The following is a 22621-nucleotide window of genomic DNA, read 5'->3' as shown; positions in this document are numbered from 1 at the left end:
CAGACCTGAAAAAAATCAGGCCTGTACGGGACTCGAACCACTGACCTCTGCGATACTAGTGCAGCGCTCTACCAATTGAGCTAACAAGCCAACTGGGAGCAGGCCGTTAAGTTGACTCGTAATAAACCTGTGAAAGTGATAAATGAGATACAATGAATATATGAAGATCATATATTCATTGTCTCTCCTAACAATGGCCTGTCGTTCATATTGCTTAAATAGCGCTATCTACTGCGAGGATCGTGCATCATACGTATCTAATACCGCAGTTCAAAATATATGATCTTCATATATTCATTGTATCTCATTTATCACTTTCACGGGTTTATTACGAGTCAACTTAACGGCCTGCTCCCAGTTGGCTTGTTAGCTCAATTGGTAGAGCGCTGCACTAGTATCGCAGAGGTCAGTGGTTCGAGTCCCGTACAGGCCTGATTTTTTTCAGATCTGATTTTCGCTATTGCTTAAATAGCGCTATCTACTGCGAGGATCGTGCATCATGTGGGATTAGCCCTTAATCCTCTTACCTACCAACCGCGCTCGACTTATAAATATCCTGATGTGATTATGCAACAGTTCAGTTGACCTCAGGCCTTGCTCTTGTGAGCTCCTCTGCCCATTAAATATATAGCTTTAAATATATACTTGGCCTCCACTCTTTCTTTCGCCTCCGATAATCGCACACATCATACGTATCTAATACCGCAGTTCAAAATATATGATCTTCATATATTCATTGTATCTCATTTATCACTTTTACGGGTTTATTACGAGTCAACTTAACGGCCTGCTCCCAGTTGGCTTGTTAGCTCAATTGGTAGAGCGCTGCACTAGTATCGCAGAGGTCAGTGGTTCGAGTCCCGTACAGGCCTGATTTTTTTCAGGTCTGATTTTCGCTATTGCTTAAATAGCGCTATCTACTGCGAGGATCGTGCATCATACGTAGAGATAGTCCATGTAAGGATGCTCTGCTTAGGGCAGTTTGGTTGCTAAATTTATACGAACAGATGAGAAATACTTATTTAAAATGTTGGGTATACGCAATGTGTCATTGATAACTCTATTATTGCTTTGTGGATCCTTAAGCTTATTGATTGGCTTAAGGTTTCTTTTGCGACGATTGAGTAGCGCATTTATAGCTTGCCATGTTTTCCGCAAATCGTTTAAGTTGTTTTTGAAAAGTTCATGATAATAGTTTTACTTGCTTAAGCGAATCAGAGAACAAATTTTGTTCTGTAATGTTTATATTTCTCAAAGTCACCGGATTGAAATACTCTCAGTATTTTTTGTTTGGATTGAATTTCGATCGTAATCCCTTGGTTATCCAAGGCTTTCATTTGATGGTCAGTTAATTTTCTATTTTTCTACTTGTTCGCTTTGCCAGCCTTCCTTTTGCTTTATTCTCACTTTGCTTTCTAGTTTTCGATGCACCTCTGACGAATAAATCCGGAAAATGTTGATATAAGTATACATTGAGGGAATCGCATAAACAGAGTTGTTTCATCTATGTATAAGAGGCAGGTGCAGGGGAAGTTCTTTGATCTACCAAATAATTTTATTTTGAAAATCTGTTTTAAAAGAATGATTAATACATTTAACCAAAATAAGCCTTTATACCTTTGAGACAAAGTCTGACTAAATATGGTCATATTTTTATCGAGGTAAGAATACCTCCTACTGACCGAGTTTGAGGTCAATATCTAGCCACCTTGACCGAACGAGCATGGTAAAGAAAGGATTTATTACATGGCAAAATGTTTGCTTTATTAAGAATCAAGAATGACTTGTTTATTTGGAGAACTGGGAAAGAAAGCAAGCTGTGCTTGTAACGCTATAAAGGAATATAATAAAATTTATTTTTATTCCTGAGTTCAAAAAGATTTCATTTCAAACAATTCAGGGGCCAATCAGTGAAATACCTCCCGCTTAATTGAACTGATGATAGCCCATGAACTAACCAAGCGATAAAATAATAATCTTGTCTGATGTATTGTGAACAATCGAACAACCAATCAAACATTGATCGTGAATCCAGAGAAAAACATATCTATCCTTTATAATGTAAAGGAATCGTATCTTGCTCGTTTTTGTCCTGAGGCGGACCAAAGGAAAAACCATTAGCTCTTTGATCTCTCGATATTTGTTCACACTTTTTCTCGCAATTGTGAAATATAGAATAATGTAAGCTCCCAAAGTTTCGTCTCAGGGCAAATTGAAGTGCAGTCCATAATATGATTACCAGTAGTAACACTAGCTACAGCCCTTCTTTTAAATTACCAGATCAACAATTTGGAACATTTGAATTTAAATGAAACAACGATGTTTTTCCCTATTGTGCATTTGCGGATAATTGCTTTTGTCTCTCTAGATAACTACCCAAAATCGAATATCTAATTTTACTACTTATATTCGGCTTCTAAGGGATTCTTTTTTTTTCGGTTTGTGGCTAGCCCCTGGTTATTCAGAATACTTCTTCCAGGGAAGGCAGCTCAGCATCTGGAAAAAATAAGATTGGAAAAGCATCAAGTTGAAGATGAGTTGTTATGCTTTACCTTGGACTGGACCACAAGCATATGTATGTGTTATCACATCTTAGCTGGCGCAAAACAGAATAGGCGCGGAGCTCAAACCTCCTAAACTTGCCTGAATTTACGGAGCCTTTTAGCGCAAAAGATACTAAATAGAAGACGAAAAACGAAAGTGACATAAAAAAAAAAGATTTACTTTATGCTAGTGTGTGTTTAGGTTATACTTCGTTTCACAGAACCATAGTAACAAAAAAGCCCCACTACACCTTCAACGTTGTTTTTAAATCTATATTACCCAAAAACGCAGTCGGTAAGCCACAGGAAAAGTAAATGAGTTGCGAGAAACATGACAGTATTCGTTTTTCTTTCAAGTTCTGAGAAAAGCTGTGAGTATTGAGCCGCCTTAAATTATCAAAAATAAATTTGCTTTTTTCTGTTTAGAAAAACATTGAAGTTTTATACATACCTACTTCCATTTGAATTGAATTTTTCAGAATAATTGATAAAAAAAACATGGGATTTACCTCAATAAGATTATCCCTTGTAACAGAGGTACCAAGGTCTCCCCTTGGCTTTATGTATCCTTTCCACCACTGATCTTCGAAGACAACTATATCTACTTCTTCAGGAAAAGGACTGTTTCTGTCCAGCTGCCACAACTCTTCAGGTCTCTCTCTTAAAAAGGGTGGCATGTCTCTTCTATTGGTAAAAGTACTTAAACCTGTAGAGAGTAAAAATAGTAATAGATCAGAACGAGTAACCACAATCATTTGGCAAACTATATTTTGAAAATTATTTCACGAAGTCATTCTTAGGAAATACTCCTGATGAAAATGCTTAATTTATTTTAAGTAGCTTGACTGGAATATACCTTGAGCTATTGAGTGCAGTCAAGTCACCAATGGGAATGAACGAAAACAACAAGAGGCTTATCGATGGCAGAACTTATCTATAACGGTTGTTGAAATAAACGCTATTCATTCTGCGCGGGTTTATCACCTAACTTAATCAGGGTAAATATGTTCTTTTGCATGCATGGTTGCTGGGTTTGTGGTCGATTAAAAGTGCGCTATGATTGGTTTATTACGCGGAATTACGGATTATTTTGACTTCCTCATTTGAATTCCTGTAATTACGATTCAACAAGTCGAAAACAGAAACATTCAAATGTTGGAATGTTTTGCTTTAAAAAAATAGTTCTGTATAAGAAATACGGCCGCTGCAGATCTATTTACCTCAGCTGTTTAGAGCCAACAAAAAATACACGAATGTTACAAGACAAATTGAGCGCGCGCATACGAGGTTGTGAAAATTAATAAATTGGATTGTCTCTGGGTAAAACAAATAAGAGAGAGTTAACATCAAAACAAGTCTTGCATGTACGAAATTTCATGAAATGTGAGGAACTCAACCGTTCTTTTCCTAAGTGGTTAGCCAGTCTAATTATCTTACTGATACATAGGGTATTCTTAGGGGAAAGAAACTCTTACTACCAACCATCGATAATCCCTGATGTAATTTCTAGGATATCTGCACAAGGAAATTTCCCTGGGGACCGGCAGAACATGAAGTAGTAATACCTGGTAAATGTGGAGTAATAGTGCCGTTTTCATCGTACCAAAAATCGCATTTTATATCTGTTTCCGTTATCTCTCCTTTCATGAGCCGTTCGTATACTCTTGGATCGAACGGCTTGATCTTCCCTTTGACGACACTCCTAACAATGGCCTGTCGTTTATTGCCACTTCTAATGAATTTACGTCCCCTTGCTATCTGTTTCCTGTAACTAAACAGGAACTGTTTCTTTTCTTCAAGGTTGTGGAGAGGTCCTCCCCTGTCAGCCATGTTGGAACTTTATAGATGGAGGTATAACCTTACCAGTCATGCAGCTACATTCTCGGTAAATACGTGCACGCTGCATGCTGCGTGTTATTTTGGTTACTAGGTTATTTTAACCTGGAAACCTAATGTTTATGATATTTTACTTATCAAACTGTCCTTCGTTTTCAAAATAGGCTTGAATTGAAAAGAAATATATTTTAAGGTATTCACTCACTTCTTGGGGCAAACTCAAATGTGAATATCTGCCCCAAGAAGTGAGTGAGTACACAGGATGTTTCAAGGTGGCGCTCTTTTCATGCGGCTATATTCTCGGCGAAGAAGTGCACGCTGCATGCTGCGTGTTATTTTGGTTACTAAGTTACTTTGACCTGGAAACCTAATGTTTATGATATTTTATTATCAACCTGTCCTTCCTTTTCAAAATGAAGTTGAATTAATAAGAATATATTTTAAGGTATTCACTCACTTCTTGGGGCAAACTCAAATAAGTTTACCCCAAGAAGTGAGTGATTACACAAGATGTTTTAAAGTGGCGCTCTTTTCATAAGGAAAATTGAATAAAGAAATTGTAAAAAGCAAACGAAAATTATCTCTGGCTAAATTTCACATGGTAATTAACGTACACATGAATGGCTGTTATGATAAGTCTAACTTATCCAGATAATAGGTCTAATTGACCATCATGATATGTCTGGACCCCCACCGAAAGTTTGAGCGATTTGCCTATGAAAACTTAATAAGAGAGGAAAGAAACACGCTAAGTGCGAATCGCCTACAATAAACCGCGAGTACTGAATTAATGATCACGGTACGGTAGATTGGATTTGTGAGGCTACGAAAATTTTGTGGCTGAAATATTTAATTAACCAAATTAGAACTGACTTGAAATATAATGATCTCAAGACAAGACCTTTATTAGAAGAACTGCTAAATTTGCCATTTAGCAGTGAGAACCATAAGAATTTCTGGCGCGTAGAGGAGCCGTGCATTGATTCACCATGCTTGAATTGCATGGTGTTGCTTGGAAAACTCTGAAAGCTACACTCTTTTTTTATGGTTGTGACTTGAATGGATGCTCCAAAATTAAGTTTCCGATTAAGGACTGGAACCTGTTATTATTTTCCATTGACTTATTTTCCGAAAAATAATAATAGGTTCCAGTTCTTACTCAGAAACCTGATTTTGGAGTATCCATTAAGTCACGACCCTTTTTTATAAGAGCATCTAATTTTGGTGCAGAGGCTAAACGTTCTTACTGTTTTCACGATTTGAGCCTGAAAATGTTCTTGACATGTTCTTGATGGTAATCAAGATACAGTAGACCCCCACAGTTGTACTTCCCCAAAACAAATGCGCTATTTGAAACATAACTGAACAGACTCAATACATCTTGTAACTTGTGGAAGGGGAGTATTGGCTTTTTTGGCATTACGGTTTTGGCTATCTTTAAAGCGGTTTCTCGGTTTTGCGCAAAACAATTTGGATTTTAGGCTTTGGTGGGCATTGCGGTTTCCGGAATTTCCGTTTATTTGCATTTGATTTTCGTTTTTCCTCAAAAATACTAGCGGGTTCTCGGATTTGATATCCGATGTGGTTCTCGGTTTTTCCTATTTGGGTTCCGCTTTCTCTTTGATCGGAGCAGCAATTAATAGGGACCTTAAGCAAACCACGACGGCGTCGGCAATGAGAACGTGGAAAACATAATATCTAATTGGCAGAACAATAGCTCAGCACGTGCGTTTTAAAAATTTGTACATTCCAGTCGTTTACTGCCCTTTCAGATGAATTTAAGTTCACTTATCTTTTTCCTGTTACTAAACAGGAACTGCTTGTTTTCCTCAAGGTTTTGGGGAGTTTCTCGCCTGTTATCCATGTTAGAACTTGGGGGTATAACCTTACCAGTCATGCAGCTACATTCTCGGTAAAGACGTGCACGCTGCATGCTGCGTGTTATTTTAGTTACTAGGTTATTTTAACCTGGAAACCCAATGTTTATGATATTTTATCATCAACCTGTCCTTTCTTTTCAGAATAGGGTTGACTTGAAAAGAAATATCTTTTAAGGTATTCACTCACTTCTTGGGGCAAACTCAAATATCTTTGCCCCAAGAAGTGAGTAGGTACACAAGATGTTTTAAAGTGGCGCTCTTTTCATAAGGAAAACTAAATTAAGAAATTACAAAACGCAAACGAAAATTATCTCTGACTAAATTTCATATGGGAATTACTGTTTACATCAGTGGCTATTATGATTGCCTATGAAAAATTAAAAGGAGAGGAAAGAAACATGCTGAGTGCGAATCACCTGCAATAAACTGCGAGTGCTGAATTCACAGTAACGTGACTTGGATTTGTGAGGCTACGAAAATTTTGTAGCTGAAATATTTAATTAACCAAATTAGAACTGACTTGAAATATAATGATCTCAAGACAAGAGCTCTATTAGAAGAACTGCTAAATATTTCATTTAGCAGCGAGAACCATAAGAATTTCTGGCGTGTAGGAGAGCCGCGCATTGATTCACCATGCTTGACTTGTATGGTGTTGCTTGGAAAACTCTGAAAGCTACACTCTTTTTTTATAAGAGCATCTAATTTTGGTGCAGAGGCTAAACATTCTTATTGTTTTCACGATTTGAGCCTGAAAATGTTCTTGACATGTTCTTAATGGTAATGTTTATAGATACGGTAGACCTCCACAGTTATACTTCCCCGAAGAAATCAGTGTGCTATTTGAAACATAACTTAACTGACTGAATACGTCTCGTAACTTGTAGGAAGGGAGCATTGGCATTTTCGGTTTTTGCTATTTTTAAGCAGTTTTTCGATTATGGCGCAAAACAACTTCGGTTTTTAGGCTTTGATGTGTTTATTTGCATTTGCTTTTCGGTTTTCCTCAAATATACTAGCGGGTTCTCGGATTTGGTATCCGATGTGGTTTTCGGTTTTTCCTATTTGGGTTCCGCTTTCTCTTTGATCTGAGCAACAATTAATAGGGACCTTAAGCAAACCACGACGGCGACAGCAATGAGGACGTGGAAAAACAAAAGATCTAATTGGCAGAACAATAGCTCAGCACGTGCGTTTAACAATTTGTACATTTCTTCGTTATCCTATGCAAAACAACAACGTTAAATCACCAAAATTTATGTCGTCTGCAAACAGAAACCGCGATGGCAAATTATTTTAACTTCCGTTTGGAACTCAAAGCTTTTGCAAATAACTCGCGTGTGTTCCAATACTTTACCAAAAGTTTTGTCCGAAACCATAGTTAGAGTAACAATATGCCTAGTTTGAAATTAAAAAAAATTTCAAAAAAATTTGCCCTAGAAGGTCTACCGTATCCTTGAGGTTTAAAAGTCAATTGTTTTCCAGATCAAGTATCCTCAAGCGTCTTTAATTTGTCTTATTTTAAGCTCGAATGGTCTTTCTCAATTGGAATGGACGAGGAGCTCACTGTTTTCAGGGCAGGGACAAAGGACGGGCCTTCATTTTCATTTTTAAGTGGACAAGACCACAATGCACGAGGTATGATGATAACCAAGGTAGAGATGATATGTACGTAACTATAGACCTGTTCATGAAAGAGTCAAAAACGTGAAGAATCATGTAAAGCGTCATCCATGCTTTGACACGTTTGCTTCATAGATACTAGCAAGAAAATAGCTCAAATCAAAACAGGGCGATTGAGATAGATAATTCTGAACCAAACGAAAATAAGACAATAGTAAATTCAGTGAATTTTTTGAAGAAACTCCCACCGCCTCGACTGGAATGTATTCACTCAGTTGCAAATACTTTGACCCTAAAAAGCCGGCGTTAGCAAGGAACGATGAGACCCAAAGACTTTATTGGTACACATTTAGATGATAACCACAATTAGTTGCACTTGGTAAAGAGAAAATAGTTGTAGCAAAGAAAGATTTCATTAATAGCGAGGAAGTAAAGCATTGATCTTATAACTGCGTAAATTTCCCGGCTATAACGTCATTGGTTCATGGATACCGCTTTGTGTGTTGTACTAATTTTCCATTAGATTTGAATTTTCCAGAATTAGGGTTCGATCATTCTACTACGCAGAGGGGATTTTGTCATCTCTTTTTGTCATCTCGAAACAGACAAATTGAAACAAAAACTGAAATAAGACTGAGACATTTAGCAAAGGCTTGCAAAGGAGGCCCAGATGAAAAATCATTCTCTGATGATTTTTCATCAAACCTGATTTGCGTGTGTGTTTGCTTTTTCACGAATGACGGACTAGCAAATATCTATATGAACTTGAAAGTTCACAATTAACAACGCTGATCACCGATTACCCGACTTAACTGGCTTCAATCCAAAATTTCTTCAAATCGAGGGTCGAGGCTCACTACAACTGCGTGAGAACCTGAGCGAGGAGCCTCGCTTGTAACTTTGATCCCGTCAAGAGTTAAAACGAAACCAAAGCTCACCCTTGAACCATGTCCTAATCTCTTCTGAAACTCTTGACTGCGCCCTAAAAACTTCCACGGTGGACCACAACAGCTCTATATAGTCTTTATCGACGACAAAAAAAATATTTTTGCTCAGTGACTGACTTGCTCTCAGAAAATTTTTCGTATCTTGGAGCAGATAGTGTCTGTGGACAAATATCCGTGCATATTTTACCGCCAAATAGAGGCTATTGTTTATTTTACAGAAATACTGGTACTCATCATTCCCGTAATGAAACACGCGATATAATTTATGTCATGGTATAAATTACAAATAGTTGATGTAAAATTGTACAAATTGATCGTCAACCGTAAAAGCCATCCCCTCCTTTCCCGTAAATAGAAACTTCTCATAAAAAAAAACTAACGATAGATTTTATTCCAGGAAAGAATGGGTTTGTCCAACAGCCACGGGATTTCTGGATGGTTACCGAGCGCGCTCTGTTCTTTCCCCTCAATCAAAGAGAGGAAACCACAGTTCGTCTGTTCAAAGCCGCTATTTGGCCAAGTGACCATGATGAGCTTGTGGTGAAAAAGCATTCCAAGTTCAATGGAATATATGTTGCTGAAGTGGGTAGTACGGGGGGCCTCAATACCTCCGGGGAATTATATACAAAAATAATACCTGCCTTGTAATGTTAACTTATATTATGTTGCAAAAAAAGGAACATGGAAACTTTTTTCCAAATATCTTCTCCAAAGTTCCTCTAACAACTCCTTTGAGTACACATGACACAACCGAGTTCCTAAATATACGGCTTTCGAGAAGGGCGGCGTGAGATCTTTACCCGCGCTCTACTCTACCAAACATGAAATTCTCAATTTGAAGCGGAGTTAAGTTTCCGATTTTTGTTCAGCTCTAAAATTATGCTAAAATGATTATTCGCCTCAGGCTAAGTAAATATTGTCCAATGTTTACTTCCCCTTCATCGAATAATTTTTCAGTATTTTTGGAAATGTAATATATCTGTTTTTATGAGTATATTAAGAGGGATCGTGACTTTTATCTTTTTTCTTGAAAGGGGTAGCACAAATTAGGAATGATCCCTCATCATACCCCCTTTTGTACTCTGGTTCCCACAGTGTGGTGAGGGCATACACGTGCCTAGTTCTATATGAAAACTTCGTACCTGAATCCATAAAATCTCTTCAATTCTTCTCCAATACAAAGTTTACGTAATTGTTACCGGATCCATTCTGTTCCAAACTCTTTTATTTTCCATCTAAAACCATAGGGTACAAGCGAAAAACAATTGAAGGAACAACTGGAATCACTGGATTGGAAAGAAATAAAACTTGAAACATGTGAAGGTGGAATGTCCCTCATGAATTTCAGCACACTCGTGAGAGCTGTTCTAGTGTACATGAAGGATCATTACCCCACCACGCCTGATGAGTACAACTTTCAAGCTGAGTTAAAGGCCGCCAGTCATTGGTATTGGTATCCAAACAGCAATAAAAATCCTAGCCATGAGGATGGGGATTGTTCCTCGATGAAGCTTCCAGAACTCATCACGGGTCCCCACAGAGATACACGCGTGAAAATAGCAGCACTAGAAACTTGCAAAAAATGGGTCAGCGTCCTTAAAAAGTTAAAAGATGAATCATCCCATAACAAAAGCCCTCAAAAGGTTGAAGAGGATGAGGATTCTTCACCTGACGAGGATGAAAATGAGGAACGCATTTATGGTGCGTAACTTTTAAACTCTTGCGGTTAAGTTTTAATTCACATAGCAAAATTTCTGTTAATTTAATTGCATTTCGAGAGTCGTTTTAAGGATATTATCGGTGACTGCTACTTCCGAAACAGAAAAATAAGTGGTAGCTACCTAACGCCAAATCTATAGTGCTAAGACTGCTGAGTTGTATCACATACGAACAATCCAACTACACGAATCTCATTTATTTATTTATTTGCCACTTACACACAAACAAACACACGAATAAATTACAGTTGTTTACAGCGTTGTAAAATAATAGTTATGATATTATTATTTCACAACAATCTATACTTAAACTAAATAAGATTACAATTTAGGGACATTTATAAATAGTGTGTCGAGGAAGCCCAGCAGAAGCTAGAAGCTTATCAAACCTGGGTTCCTCACACGATGTAGAAGATAGATTTGCTAACTACGGATGGGCGTGTTTAATTAAGTTTTCTGTCGATGAGGAATTTTTTTAAGCCACGTCTGATCTGTGGAATAGGACAAGATACCAGGGAATACCAAACTTTTGGACCTTAGTGCAAGATCGTAAACTGCTAAATATTATTTCTGCAATAATGTGGACGATAGTTCCTAGTATTCCGTGTATCGTACGTATGCATTTAATGATGAGTAGAGAAAAGGGTACCTAAAGCATTAGTAAGAAGGTGATTATAATAGGGATACATAAAACAAGCTACAAGGACAGCATTAGTGTTTCAAATATCAAGGATATTAAGATTGTAGAACAAAACTGCAGTATGAGCGAGACATTCGGCTATATAGCAGCATATATATACAGCACCTAAACTCTGGAATGCATTACCATTCGAAGTTAGAAACTCTAAGTCATTGGCCGGATATTTTTAAGTCAAAGTTAAAAACAGACCTTTTTCGTTTAGCATTTTTATCTTTGCCTGAAAACGATATTATAGAAGTATTAGTATAACAGTATTTGTATGTAGTTCTAGTATTTGTTTTATTTTGTAATATAATAATAATAATAGTTTAATATTTGTAGTGCGCAAATTCCATTTACATATGATCAAATGCGCATAACAATTATAGAATATAAAAATTACATCAGATAATAAATTACGGTAAGACCCTTATCAAATTTACAAAACTAATAAAAACAGTATCTAAAATGTAAAAACTATTAAACCATGCACAATTCAATCCTAATTAAAGGCTAAATTAAAAAGGTGAGTCTTTAGTAAGTTTTAAATTTACTAAAATCAGTCTCATTGTGCACTTTATAAGGAAGACTGTTCCAAAGTGTAGGTGCTACACACATATAAGCACGATCACCTAATGTTTTCTTTGTTATGGCAATTGGTGCTTGCAGCATGAGACCCTTATTACTAGATCTTAATTTGTGTGGTCCATTCTGCTGCAACTTAACAAGCTCTTGTAAATAGATTGGACCATGTCCTTTAATTGCTTTGAAAGTGATCATGATAAATTTGAACTGTATTCTAAACTGAACAGGTAACCAGTGCAGTTCCCATAAAAGTGGTGTGATGTGACACATCTTTGGGATATCAAAAATAATCCTTGCTGCCGAATTTTGAAGGCGTTGGAGCTTAGATAATTCTCTAGCTGGTAAACCATATAAGATACTATTATAGTAATCTATCCGTCCGATTACTAAAGCATGTATCAATGTTTTTGATGCTTTCTCATCTAAGCATTTCCTAATGCGTCGTACAATCGTCAGATGATAATAGGAAGCTTTGCAGGTATTGTCAACATTGATCTTCAGATTAAGATTACAGTCTATCCACGTGCCAAGGTTCTTTGCTGATTTCACTGGGAAAACCTTAGAGTCACCAACACACAGGGAGATCCCATCGACCTCTGTCAACTGTTGTCTTGTTCCATATAAGTTCCAGCCGTTGTCCCAGAGTGAGTGCTGAAACTTATCCAAAAATCTTCTAAGAAATCGTGTTCTCTCGATCCAATGCCAACAAAGCTTGTTTTAGCATCTTTTGAGCAACCCTTACCGGTTATCACTCAAATGATTAATTCATCGTTATTAGCAGGACACTTTCCGAAGTTATGGAAAGAGTCATTGGTTGACCCATGACAGAAGAAAACCGGGATAAACGACTTTGGCAATCTTCGTCCGGTCAGTAATTTACAATATGTCTCAAAACTTACTGAGCGCGCGGTATTTGATCAGGTTCATATCCATCTGAGCACTCATGATCTCTACCCGAAGCTTCAGTCAGCATACAGAAGAGGTCACAGCACCGAGACTGCATTGCTTAAAATACACAACGACATCCTTATGGCTATGGATCGCCAACACGTGATATTGCTGGTGCTTCTTGACCTCAGCGCCGCCATTGATACGGTTGAGCACTCGGTCCTTTTATCTCGCTTAAGTAACAGTTTTGGAATAAGGGATATTGCGCTGCGTTGGTTTTCAGATAGGTCATACCTATCTGACCGATAGGTATTCTATTTTAATAGTTGTATTAATTATTACTGTGTTATTTTATTGTGAAGCGCATTTGAACATTGTATGGAATTTGCGCTATACAAATTATTATTATTAATATTATTAGAGCTGCTGTCGTTTCTGAAGATTCCTGTTCAGTTGTCTTAGACAAGCCTACAATTTTTAGGTTGTATTGGTAACTGTACATTTCAGCCGTGTCAATGGCGCTCGGCCAACTGCTCAATTCTACCTCCAATCTTCCTCATGTTTTCTTCGATATAATGCAACTTGTTCCTACCTTCGCGGAAGAAGTTTGTAAGGTCGCCGTGCTAGTCGCTATAAAATCGGAGATCGTTCTCGTTGACAGTAATTGTTTGGTCGAAATTTGGAGGACTGCTTCAATTTTCTAGACAGTTTTTTTCGTCGTGGCGGCCTCGGGCCGGTTGCTGCTTCGACATGGCTGATAGACTTTTTAAGGTTCGAGATTTCTTCTGTCAATTGAGTTAACTGAGCGGCGTTTTCCTTCTTTAACTGTTTGGTAGTCATTATTTGAATTGAAGTTGAAGAAATATTGTATGCACGGCCGTTGCCTTCAGCTCCACGTGCGGAGAGCTTACCAATGTGACAATGCTGTTTGCGGATATGATCGATCGACCTCCTACTTTGATTGTGTCCTGTACTTCCTTAATGCAAAAATTCCTTTATTTTTATAATCTTATTTCAGTCTTAACATGTTTATTATTTCTTCAACTCTTTACAGATCTCGAGGAAAGCATTTTTGATTTGAAGACATACTTCGATTTTCAAGGTGGGTCCCCCTATTTACTTTTGTCCAGTTAATCTAAATAACCTTATTGAAAAATTGTGTAAGGAATGCTTTTCTTCGGCGGAAATAAACTAAGCATAAGAACTGAGGCAATATCTGCGGACAGTTTTTCAGTTGCTCTGCTTCGTATGTCTTTCAGTATGCATATCTGTCATCCTGTCATTCTGTCACTCTTACTCTGTTACTCTGCCATTTTATCACTGCAATTTTGCAAATCTACAAGGCTACCTGTCCGTCAGTCGATCTTCTAGTCTTTCGCTGCCTCGGTCTCTCAGTCTTCCATAATGTTGGTATTTTAGCCTGTTATTCCGTCAGTCTGCCAGTCTGTTTGACAGTCTTCTTATTTCTCTACTGCTTAGTCTATTTGTCTGTCTGTCTACCTCTTGTATCTCGCATATCTTCGTTTTTGTTTTTCGTCTTGCCTCACGTCGAACTAGCCGTGCTTGCCTAGGGGCGTGCCCAGCTGGACCTTTGCGAGCCCTCTCTCTCTCTGACCTCAGTTTACTTTTACATTTTACCCTTTAAAGAAAGAGACATTTAATTTTACCTAAGAATTATTAACATATCTTCCCTAAAAATAGAAAACGATCTTCGCAAAAGCCGACGGAAATCAAAGAAACCGCACAGTGGAAAATGTACGAGTGAAGCTAGAGGTCCGCTAACCCTCTAAATCAAGTCATTGACCAGACTGCATTTCATCAAGTACATGCAATGGCAAAAATGTCGTAAATTTTTTTCTTTTGATTTGCTGTTGTCATATTCAAATGACGGCTTTTTATAAATAATTTTGCGACTATATTTTCTAATTCTGATAATGAATTTTTAGTGTAAAATTTATTTTGGTACTGTTGGTTGTATTTCAAGTGATGTCATAACTTCTGATTTTTTTTTCAGAATACTTCGTTTTTTACATATTTAAGCAATTTCTAATTGTACAAATCGATTCCGAGCACCAGATTTTTTAAGAATTTCTTAGCAAAAAAAATGATAGTCACACTCGGAACGGAAATGGAATTCTAGTGGTAATTTGTAGCATTACATTAAGTAGGTAGATCTCGTTCTCTCTAATAAGAGACCAATGATAAGAACGATGGTGAACCTTGTCATCATGATTAACACTTTTAGGTCAAAGAAGCGTCAGGGTAGCCCTAGACCCCTTGACTTTGTCGTTTGATGCATGCTCGGTTTCAAGATCTAGCAAAGACAAACATCATGATGCATAAAGCATTTAATATATGCACACTTAAAAAATAAGTTTTACATATGGCTCACATAGCGATAGTGGGGTGAAATACTTCAATGAAGTACACAAATGTTAACACATACATGTTTTCGCTGACACGAATATTTTACCTTTTCATTAAAGGTCTGCTTGTTTTGCTATAAATCTGATATATTTATCACGCAACCTTTTCCTCGGTTCACCAAAGGCGTCTATTTCCCCTACCTGATCCACTGAGTTCGTCTCACTTTCACTGTTTCGCGTTCCAAAAAGTTTTCCTTACAATTTTTTTTTCATCAAATAACTTCCTGAGACTCTTGCCTCAGCAATGAGAGGACTCCCATTCTCAAACAAAAATTTACAGTTCAGCCCTTGGATTTGTTTATTTATTTCTTTTTTCCTTTTTTCCTTCTCCTTTGAGTTCAGTTTGGTCGCTTTTTTTATTCTTTTTTTTATTTTATTCTAGTACTTTGCCAATTGGCAATTAGCTAATGGAAGGATTTCTGCGAGTGTGTTAACTTATACTAGCTTTAGCAACAACATTTCGCTGATATAAATGACAAAGATGCCGCTTAAAAAAAAATTCATAACTGTGTGAGTTTTTCAAGTCATAAGCGAAAGAGGATACTACTGAACTTCTTTTTTGCACATGTGCAAAGTTTTGAGCGGGAAAAAAAACGTTCAAATCTCAAATCGTATAAAAAAATTTAAAGTTTTTTAGGCGAACCCCCAGCCACCGGTTTGATAGGGCGACTTTCGTTCATTTCCACGGAGAAACTGGTACATTTTCGAAATTAAGGTTCGTTGTGCTCCTGAGAACTAACCAATTCTGGAACTACTAGCTATCATTTTGAATAAATTTATCAGGAGTTTTACCATTCAGAGTAACAGATGTGCTTTACCGAGCAGTTTTTCCTTTTTCATGCAGATTCACATGCCTTAAAAAGCATTGACTGATTAATGATAGACACCACTCAAGTGTCGACCAAAATAAAAATCCAGAACCAAGTCAGATCAGGACAACATTCGCTGAAAGTTTAAGGCCAGTCGTTCAGGGCACGGTGCAGTTTGTATCACCGAAGACATGACACCAGAAAACTGTTGACATTGACATGTGTTTGTTCAACCGAAGGTCTCAATGAGTTGATGGCTCCTGCGTTTAAGAGCTAAACTTTTGGCCATTGTACGGCCAACGGTTAATTTCTTTTCGTTGCGATTAAAAGAAAACAAATTACGTTAGAGTTTTCTTTTCAGTACGACTAACGGTCAAGAGTTATCAATTTTTACGCCCTACGACTTAATGTTTATGCCATTTCACAGCTATCGGTTAACCGCATTGAAGCCCTCTCTATTTTCTTTTTTCTGCATAATCACCGTTTGACTAAAATCGCCCTGACTAGCTGAAACTTTAGAAGATTACAACATAAAGAATTAATGAGTCCTTCAGTTCAGTTCCAAACTGGTCCTCTTGTCGATGAGTAGCTTTTATAACATAATCAAAGTAAAGCGCGCGCTCTGATTGGTCAATTTAGCGTCCCCCATTTGCCCATGCGTGTACGCTGCTGACGTGAGCAAATGCAAAAACTATTTTTTCCGCGCGCGCTTGTTTTTTCTGGTCGCGTAAGATTTGTCAAATAAAAGGGAACTCTTTAGCTACAATGTATCAATGTTATGTTATAAAACAAATTGTAAACACTACAGCGTACACTATTGAGTTATGGATGCACTTGGGAGGTTTGTTAAGCACTCAAGAAGCTAGAGTCGCTCTCGGCTATCGCCTCGAGCAACTCTTACGCTTCTTTCGTGCTTAGAAACCTCCCGCGTGCATCCATAACTCAATAGTGTACGCTGTTGTGGTTACAATTTGTTAAATATGTAGTTACCTTAGTTATTTCCAGTCGCCATTTTGGAAAATAACCGCTGGAAATTACCTCGATGGTCTTTCTTCATGCAGTTTCACGTCATTTTGACAGGATTGGTGATTGCCATAAAAGTCTGATTTGCATGCATGGCTACTAGTAACAGCTATGAACGTTATTCATAATCAAAATATAAACAAAAGAAGCCTTAAAAACGCCAAGTAAAAAATAATGTTATAAAAAAAAACCTGCTTTTGTTAAAAGAAAAATAAAGTTAAATTATTTCTACCCGCGAGATTATTTGGCAAGTCAAATGACCTTTGTCAAAGGCTGATTGGAAACATATCATATGTCCTATGAAAGTTTTTAGAGACAGCTTTTAGAACATTTTTTTCTCGAAATCAAAAATTAACTTGTTCAATCCTTCTGTTGCTTTATCACTGTGATTGTTCGAAATCTTTCATTTGGATTTGTTCTGAAAGATTCTGCGATTTTAAAGAACTCTCGGAACGTTTTCCAGTTCTAACGTAAAAAAAGAACAGCGAAGGAAATCGTCAATCAGTTACGAGTCTGTTACGCTTAACAATTCGTCTGTATGACAGTTTGTTTGTTCGTCTGTTTCTATGTTTGTTCATGTTGTTTTGTTTTCTCATTTTAGTATCTTTTCAGTCTGACTTGAGTATCCTGATTGACCTATAAAATAACAAAACCAGATGCTTTCCCAGAGCTTTCCCTTAGACCCACAATTACTAATCAGGAGCATGGACTGATCAAATGCGAGCTCCTTTAAATGTGACGCAAATCTGACTTCGTTTTTCAGCACATTCCCTTGACCATGATTGCATTTTGCCTTCTTCGTTTTCTTCCATACATATAAACCAGGTCATGAAGAAACGCCTCATCTCTGTTCAATTCGGGAAGGGTGACACTCTTAGGCGGGCCCGCGACCAGCGGCTTTGTCCATGTTACAGACATGCGCGTCAAGCATCATTTCGAGTTGATCTCGCTCTGCTGTAAGGTATGCAATCTCCGCTTCAAGCTGGCTATTGGCTGATTCTAGCTCCTCAGAGGCCTAAGAACGAAACAAATTTTACAGTAAACCAGAATCTCTCTAAAATCGAAAAATCAGTGAGAATGGCCAGCCCTGAATCGATTTCGTTTGGGAAGCTTAATTGTGAGCTTCCTAACCCTTACCCACATACGTTCCAGCCAAAAATGCTCGTAACAAAAACGAAATATCACTAAAAGATATAAACACAACAATTCTATCCCAGCTGAATACTGATTTAATGTATATTCTTATGGGTCAAGGTCCATACACCCCTGAGTATTATGGGAGAGGAAAGGGGTTCACTATACGAATGTGTCTTTGAGGTCACGTGGACTACAAAAAGTAAATGATATCTTTGATTCTGTTTTTTTCTAACTTTACACTTATAATTGCGCTCAAACTTCTTCTGACCAAAAGAGTAAGTTATATATAGGCTCTTTACGAGAAAATCATGAAATTAAGACAGATGTACCGATGACAAAATTGAGAACTGTGTATGGGTTTTTTGAAGTTCCAATTTAGACTCACTGCTATCCTTTTCCTAAATTTATGAGTCAATTGATATTCACAGGTCCAAAAGAAGCTCACCTGTCTCAAGGTATTAACATGTTCTTTCCTCTTCATCCGACATTTCGATGCAGCGACCTTGTTTCGCTCCCTCCGAACTTTTCTTCTCTGTTCTTCTTCTGGCGTAAGCTGCATGAAAGGAGATAAAGAATCCCGAACGTACATATGTAGCGGAACAAAGAGAAACAGCTAACGAAAAATGACAAACGCAGTCAGGAAATTCAAATCACTTCATTCACCTTTTTCAGAAAGCTGACGAGAAATCAGATAACCACTTCTTACACAAACATAGGTAATGGAAAGATCATGACAGGTTATTTTCCGGGGGGAGGGGGTCACCTGCTAAAATGAACCACCTGACTGAGGTCTTTCAATTTCATAAAATGACTTATGTAGTGATTAACTTGATTAATATAATCAGTTAGGTCTTGGGCCTCTTTCAAAACGGAGCTTTAATTATTTTCTTAGGAAAAGATCCCCCTGAAAGCAAAAAAAAAATTTTTGTTTCTCTTGATGGTCAGTAATCATGGAAGTTTGAAAAGCTGAAAAGGGGAAGTACCTTTTTAAAATGACTGGTACCAACCCCCCCAGATCACCCGTCAAGAGCAATTGGTTTAAACTATGTAAACATTTAACGCTGTTAATTTTGGAAACAGGTGCAAACGGCTCAATAATGGCCGTCCAATGTTTATATTGTTTGCAGTAACTCGGGCGTGGTAAAAACACTCTCTCAGTAGCGTAATAATTAAGAAGTAGATGGTTTTACTGAATCAAAACGATTTTCACCCAAGGTCATTATTGTTTAAAGGCGAAATGAGAAGCGTTCAAATGAAGCGTTAGTAAATGGTCATGTTTACGTTACATGATGAGAGAAAGATTTTTGTGATTGGCCATGAGTAATGAAATATATTTGAATAGCCTGTAGTTTTCTCGTAAATAATCGTCGAATCAATTAGCTTCGAAAACCAGCACCAATATGAAGATACTCCGGCTTCGAAATGGTAGAAATGTTGTGATATGTAACCAAAGATTGTCGAAAGTGCGTTAACTACTGTTGATGTGTGTTAGTGTTTGTTTGTGGATAGGAAACCACACACAAATTGAACAAGTTAGCCTCAAATTATTTTAGTTCATCGCAATTCGCCTTCAGCAAGTTAAGTCAAGTTTGAGATCATTTTCTTCCAGACAATATGGATTTGGTCGAAGGAGCCCACGAGGTGGTCCATTTCCAGTCAATTTACTAAACCTTGTATCAGACAACGCACTTATTAATATAGAAACGTGACATTTTTCTTTTCTCGCGGACAAGAAAAAACGCTTGACAATTGACGTGACCATTGACGAGTTTCCCGCCATAAGATCCTAGCTCAATTTTAAAAACAAAAATAAAATTGCCAGTACAAAGTGACACGAATAGGCAGAAAGAGCATGGAAATGACCTAGGTTTTTCTAAGTTTCGTTGAAAGAGGATAGGCGACTCATTTAATGGAACCCTATACATCCAGAGTCATCTCATCGTAAGAGCTTAGAATAAAAACTTTGCATGGAAACTGGTTTCATCGTGCTTTTCGGAAATGGTAGCCAAAATAAACGCAACAGCCAATAAGAAAAAACATTTTTCAGTTAGGCAACCAATGAGGACTCAAAGTATGGACAAGTAAACAGCCACGAGCGCGGGAAAAGGCAGGTCACAATATTTTTTATTTGGCATTTGATTGGGTCAGAGATGAAAATAATTTTCAAAATCAAATAGCGTAATGAAGTAATAAACTGCATGCTCTTTCAAAGGTTCCAGCCAACAGGAGTCACTCAAAAGGGGTGTTTACTTAAGAAGCTTCGAACCGCGATTCTCAGTGGTATCTTAGCTTAACAAAGATTGTCACTTTGGACTAACAGGTGATAACTGCAATTCGTGCGATTCTATGTCTATGTATGTGACCATTATTACTAAATCAGTAAAAAAAAAAAAGATTCCAATAAAGGAACAAAAAAATTAAGCGTTTCTCCGTTTAGTCATTTCTTCACAAGGGTTACAAAATAAAAGTTCAGAAGAAACGGGTCAGGGACATGACCATCCTTTGTGTCACGGGAATTCTCAAAGTACTATATCTCTCAAATAAAGAGCTAGGGTAAGTTTCGAAAGAAACTGTGGTGCAGTGTCAATGGGAAAGTATAACAGGGTAATTTTGGTTTTATCGACTTAGTTGATAATGTAAATTGGCCACCTTAAAGAGTTTTAAAACGCTCATTTCAAGCGTTAGCCGGCCCTCGTTGAAACTCTTCATGGTGGCCCATTTACATAATAAACTCAGTTGATAAAACCAAAACTACCTTGTCATCTCTAAGCAGGTGATCTTGACTTTTGGTCTTCCGTTTTAGAATCCTAAAAAGGGATGCAATTTTCAATAGCGAGACTTTTGACATCTTGAGAAGATGTCATCTGAAGAGTCCAACGGAGAATAATTTTCCAATCTAATACTTCCTTTTAGTTTGTCTGCTATGTGCTTGAACTTAAAGCCCTTGGTTCAACATCCAAAGCTGCCAGATAAATTTGCTCCTATCAGTTAAAATAACAAAGAAGAGGAAATACTTGTTGGTTCTTGGAATCTTGGGAGTCATGGTCAATCTTCGGACAGTCGAGCCCATTAGCAGCACGTTTTGATTCTATGACGTATCTTAACTCCAACTTGACAGGCAGCTCCGCTATCTCAAAAGCATGGTCCATCACAATGTTATCGTCAGGGACTGGGTTCCCGACAGTTCGAATGACCCCTCCTGGTTCCATATAGATTCCATTACTTGTCTTGAAAAATAAAAGGATAAACCATTTGATGTATAATTACAAAAAATTAAATGATATTTGATGAATTGATCTTTAAGATAATAATAAGTTTCTTGGACCATGATTTTTTTTTTCTTAAGATTTTGCTTTCCTTATGAGCAATTTATTCAATTGTGGTTGACCTGTAGTGATCATTTAACCAGCACTGCAGACGTCTAATCAAGGCGAGTTAAAATATGAGCTTTCGATCGTTTATTCGACCGGCCGTGTATGATTATGGTTGGAGTGGACGGTAGGGGAGGAGGCGGGAAAAGGCGTGAAGTCATTTCTATTGCCCCAGCCCTCCCTTCCTCTTCTTTCTGACCGTCGCTCACCCCCCCCCCCCCCCTTCGCGCTTCGTACAAATTTCTTTCTCTTCCCACCCTTGTGATGCAGTAAAAATCAAAGATGGCTGTTACAATTTCACCAAGAATATACTGAGCACACGCGCGCCAAACTCACGCAAGGCTAGTGATCATTTCGCGTAACGAAATGTTCTGATATGTCGCTTGAGTGTATCAAGACTTTGTTTGTCTGAACTGTGGTTTGCTTGGTTAAAGTTTCATCCACGTATTTCTAAGCAAGAGCAACTTTATTTCACAAACTAAAGAGCCCCTACTGTCAGTAGTATTGTTTACTGGCCGTAGTACGAGTGCATCGTTCGTTGGCATCAATGTAAAAGTAAGACTAAAAGTAGGAGATATGTTCCAGAAGCAAAGGACAAAACCAGCTAAACTAATTTTAATCACAGAAATATCCAGTAAAAGCGAAAAAAAAAAGATATACCAGATTTCCACACGGTAACAGAGACCAGATAGAATTGTTTCTCAATCCATGCAAACCATCTGAATCACTTCTCAAAGGACGTTGGTCCCGCAATATTTCCTATGTGTTCGGCGCGAAATCGCTTTGTGGATTTAGCGCACGAACGATCTATTTCTGTGTCTTGTTTTGTCATAGTGCGACATTGGCGAATAATGAAATTAAAAGAGCAAAGAATCAACATAACGCATTCTTTTTTCTATTCTTTTGCAAAATAATCGCGTCATTCATTCTAAGGGAATTGCAAATTACAGTTTTCGCGCTAAAACGACCTCTGTCAGCTTATAAACGAAAACGACAAGGTCCCCGGGAACAGGTAAAACTTAACAGATTGTCAAATTTCACTGTTTACAAACAGGTGGTCAATTGTTTCGATTAAGGTGTACCTGACTCTGATGATTCTTTTTCCTTTGAAAATAATGAGATATCATTGTTTAACCTGTGATTTTCTTTCATATAA

At 37.6% G+C, this 22621-nt stretch overlaps 3 protein-coding genes across 3 annotated transcripts in view; 1 reads left to right on the top strand and 2 right to left on the bottom strand.

Moving 5' to 3' along the window:
- Positions 1–1834: 1834 nt before the first annotated feature.
- Positions 1835–6264, bottom strand: LOC111340662 (uncharacterized). The gene is made up of 3 exons (XM_022947540.2): positions 4109–6264; positions 3053–3249; positions 1835–2496 (listed from the first exon to the last, which is right to left on the bottom strand). The coding sequence occupies exons 1-3, from the start codon at positions 4371–4373 to the stop codon at positions 2458–2460; spliced, it is 501 nt and encodes a 166-aa protein (XP_022803275.2). The 5' UTR covers positions 4374–6264; the 3' UTR covers positions 1835–2457.
- A 119-nt stretch (positions 6265–6383) lies between these two features.
- Positions 6384–15206, top strand: LOC111340659 (uncharacterized). Its single transcript, XM_022947538.2, has 6 exons — positions 6384–6710; positions 7786–7897; positions 9227–9411; positions 10077–10530; positions 13754–13801; positions 14401–15206. Exons 2-6 carry the CDS (start codon positions 7810–7812, stop codon positions 14487–14489), a joined length of 864 nt encoding a protein of 287 aa, XP_022803273.1. The 5' UTR covers positions 6384–6710; positions 7786–7809; the 3' UTR covers positions 14490–15206.
- The window catches only part of LOC111340675 (cyclic AMP-dependent transcription factor ATF-3-like), an 8116-nt gene continuing 524 nt past the window's right edge, over positions 15030–22621 (bottom strand). The window contains exons 2-4 of the mRNA XM_022947563.2: positions 21109–21321; positions 18540–18647; positions 15030–17972 (exon numbers count right to left, since the gene is read on the bottom strand). Of these exons, the coding sequence (XP_022803298.2) occupies positions 17832–17972; positions 18540–18647; positions 21109–21321 (462 nt within the window). The 3' untranslated portion in view covers positions 15030–17831. The remainder of the gene's footprint in view (positions 17973–18539; positions 18648–21108; positions 21322–22621) is intronic.

Source organism: Stylophora pistillata, chromosome 6 (genome assembly GCF_964205215.1).
Source record: "Stylophora pistillata chromosome 6, jaStyPist1.2, whole genome shotgun sequence".
NCBI lineage: Eukaryota > Metazoa > Cnidaria > Anthozoa > Scleractinia > Pocilloporidae > Stylophora > Stylophora pistillata.
The sequence above is the reverse complement of the archived record's forward strand: the minus strand, read 5'-3'. Positions and strand labels throughout refer to the sequence as shown.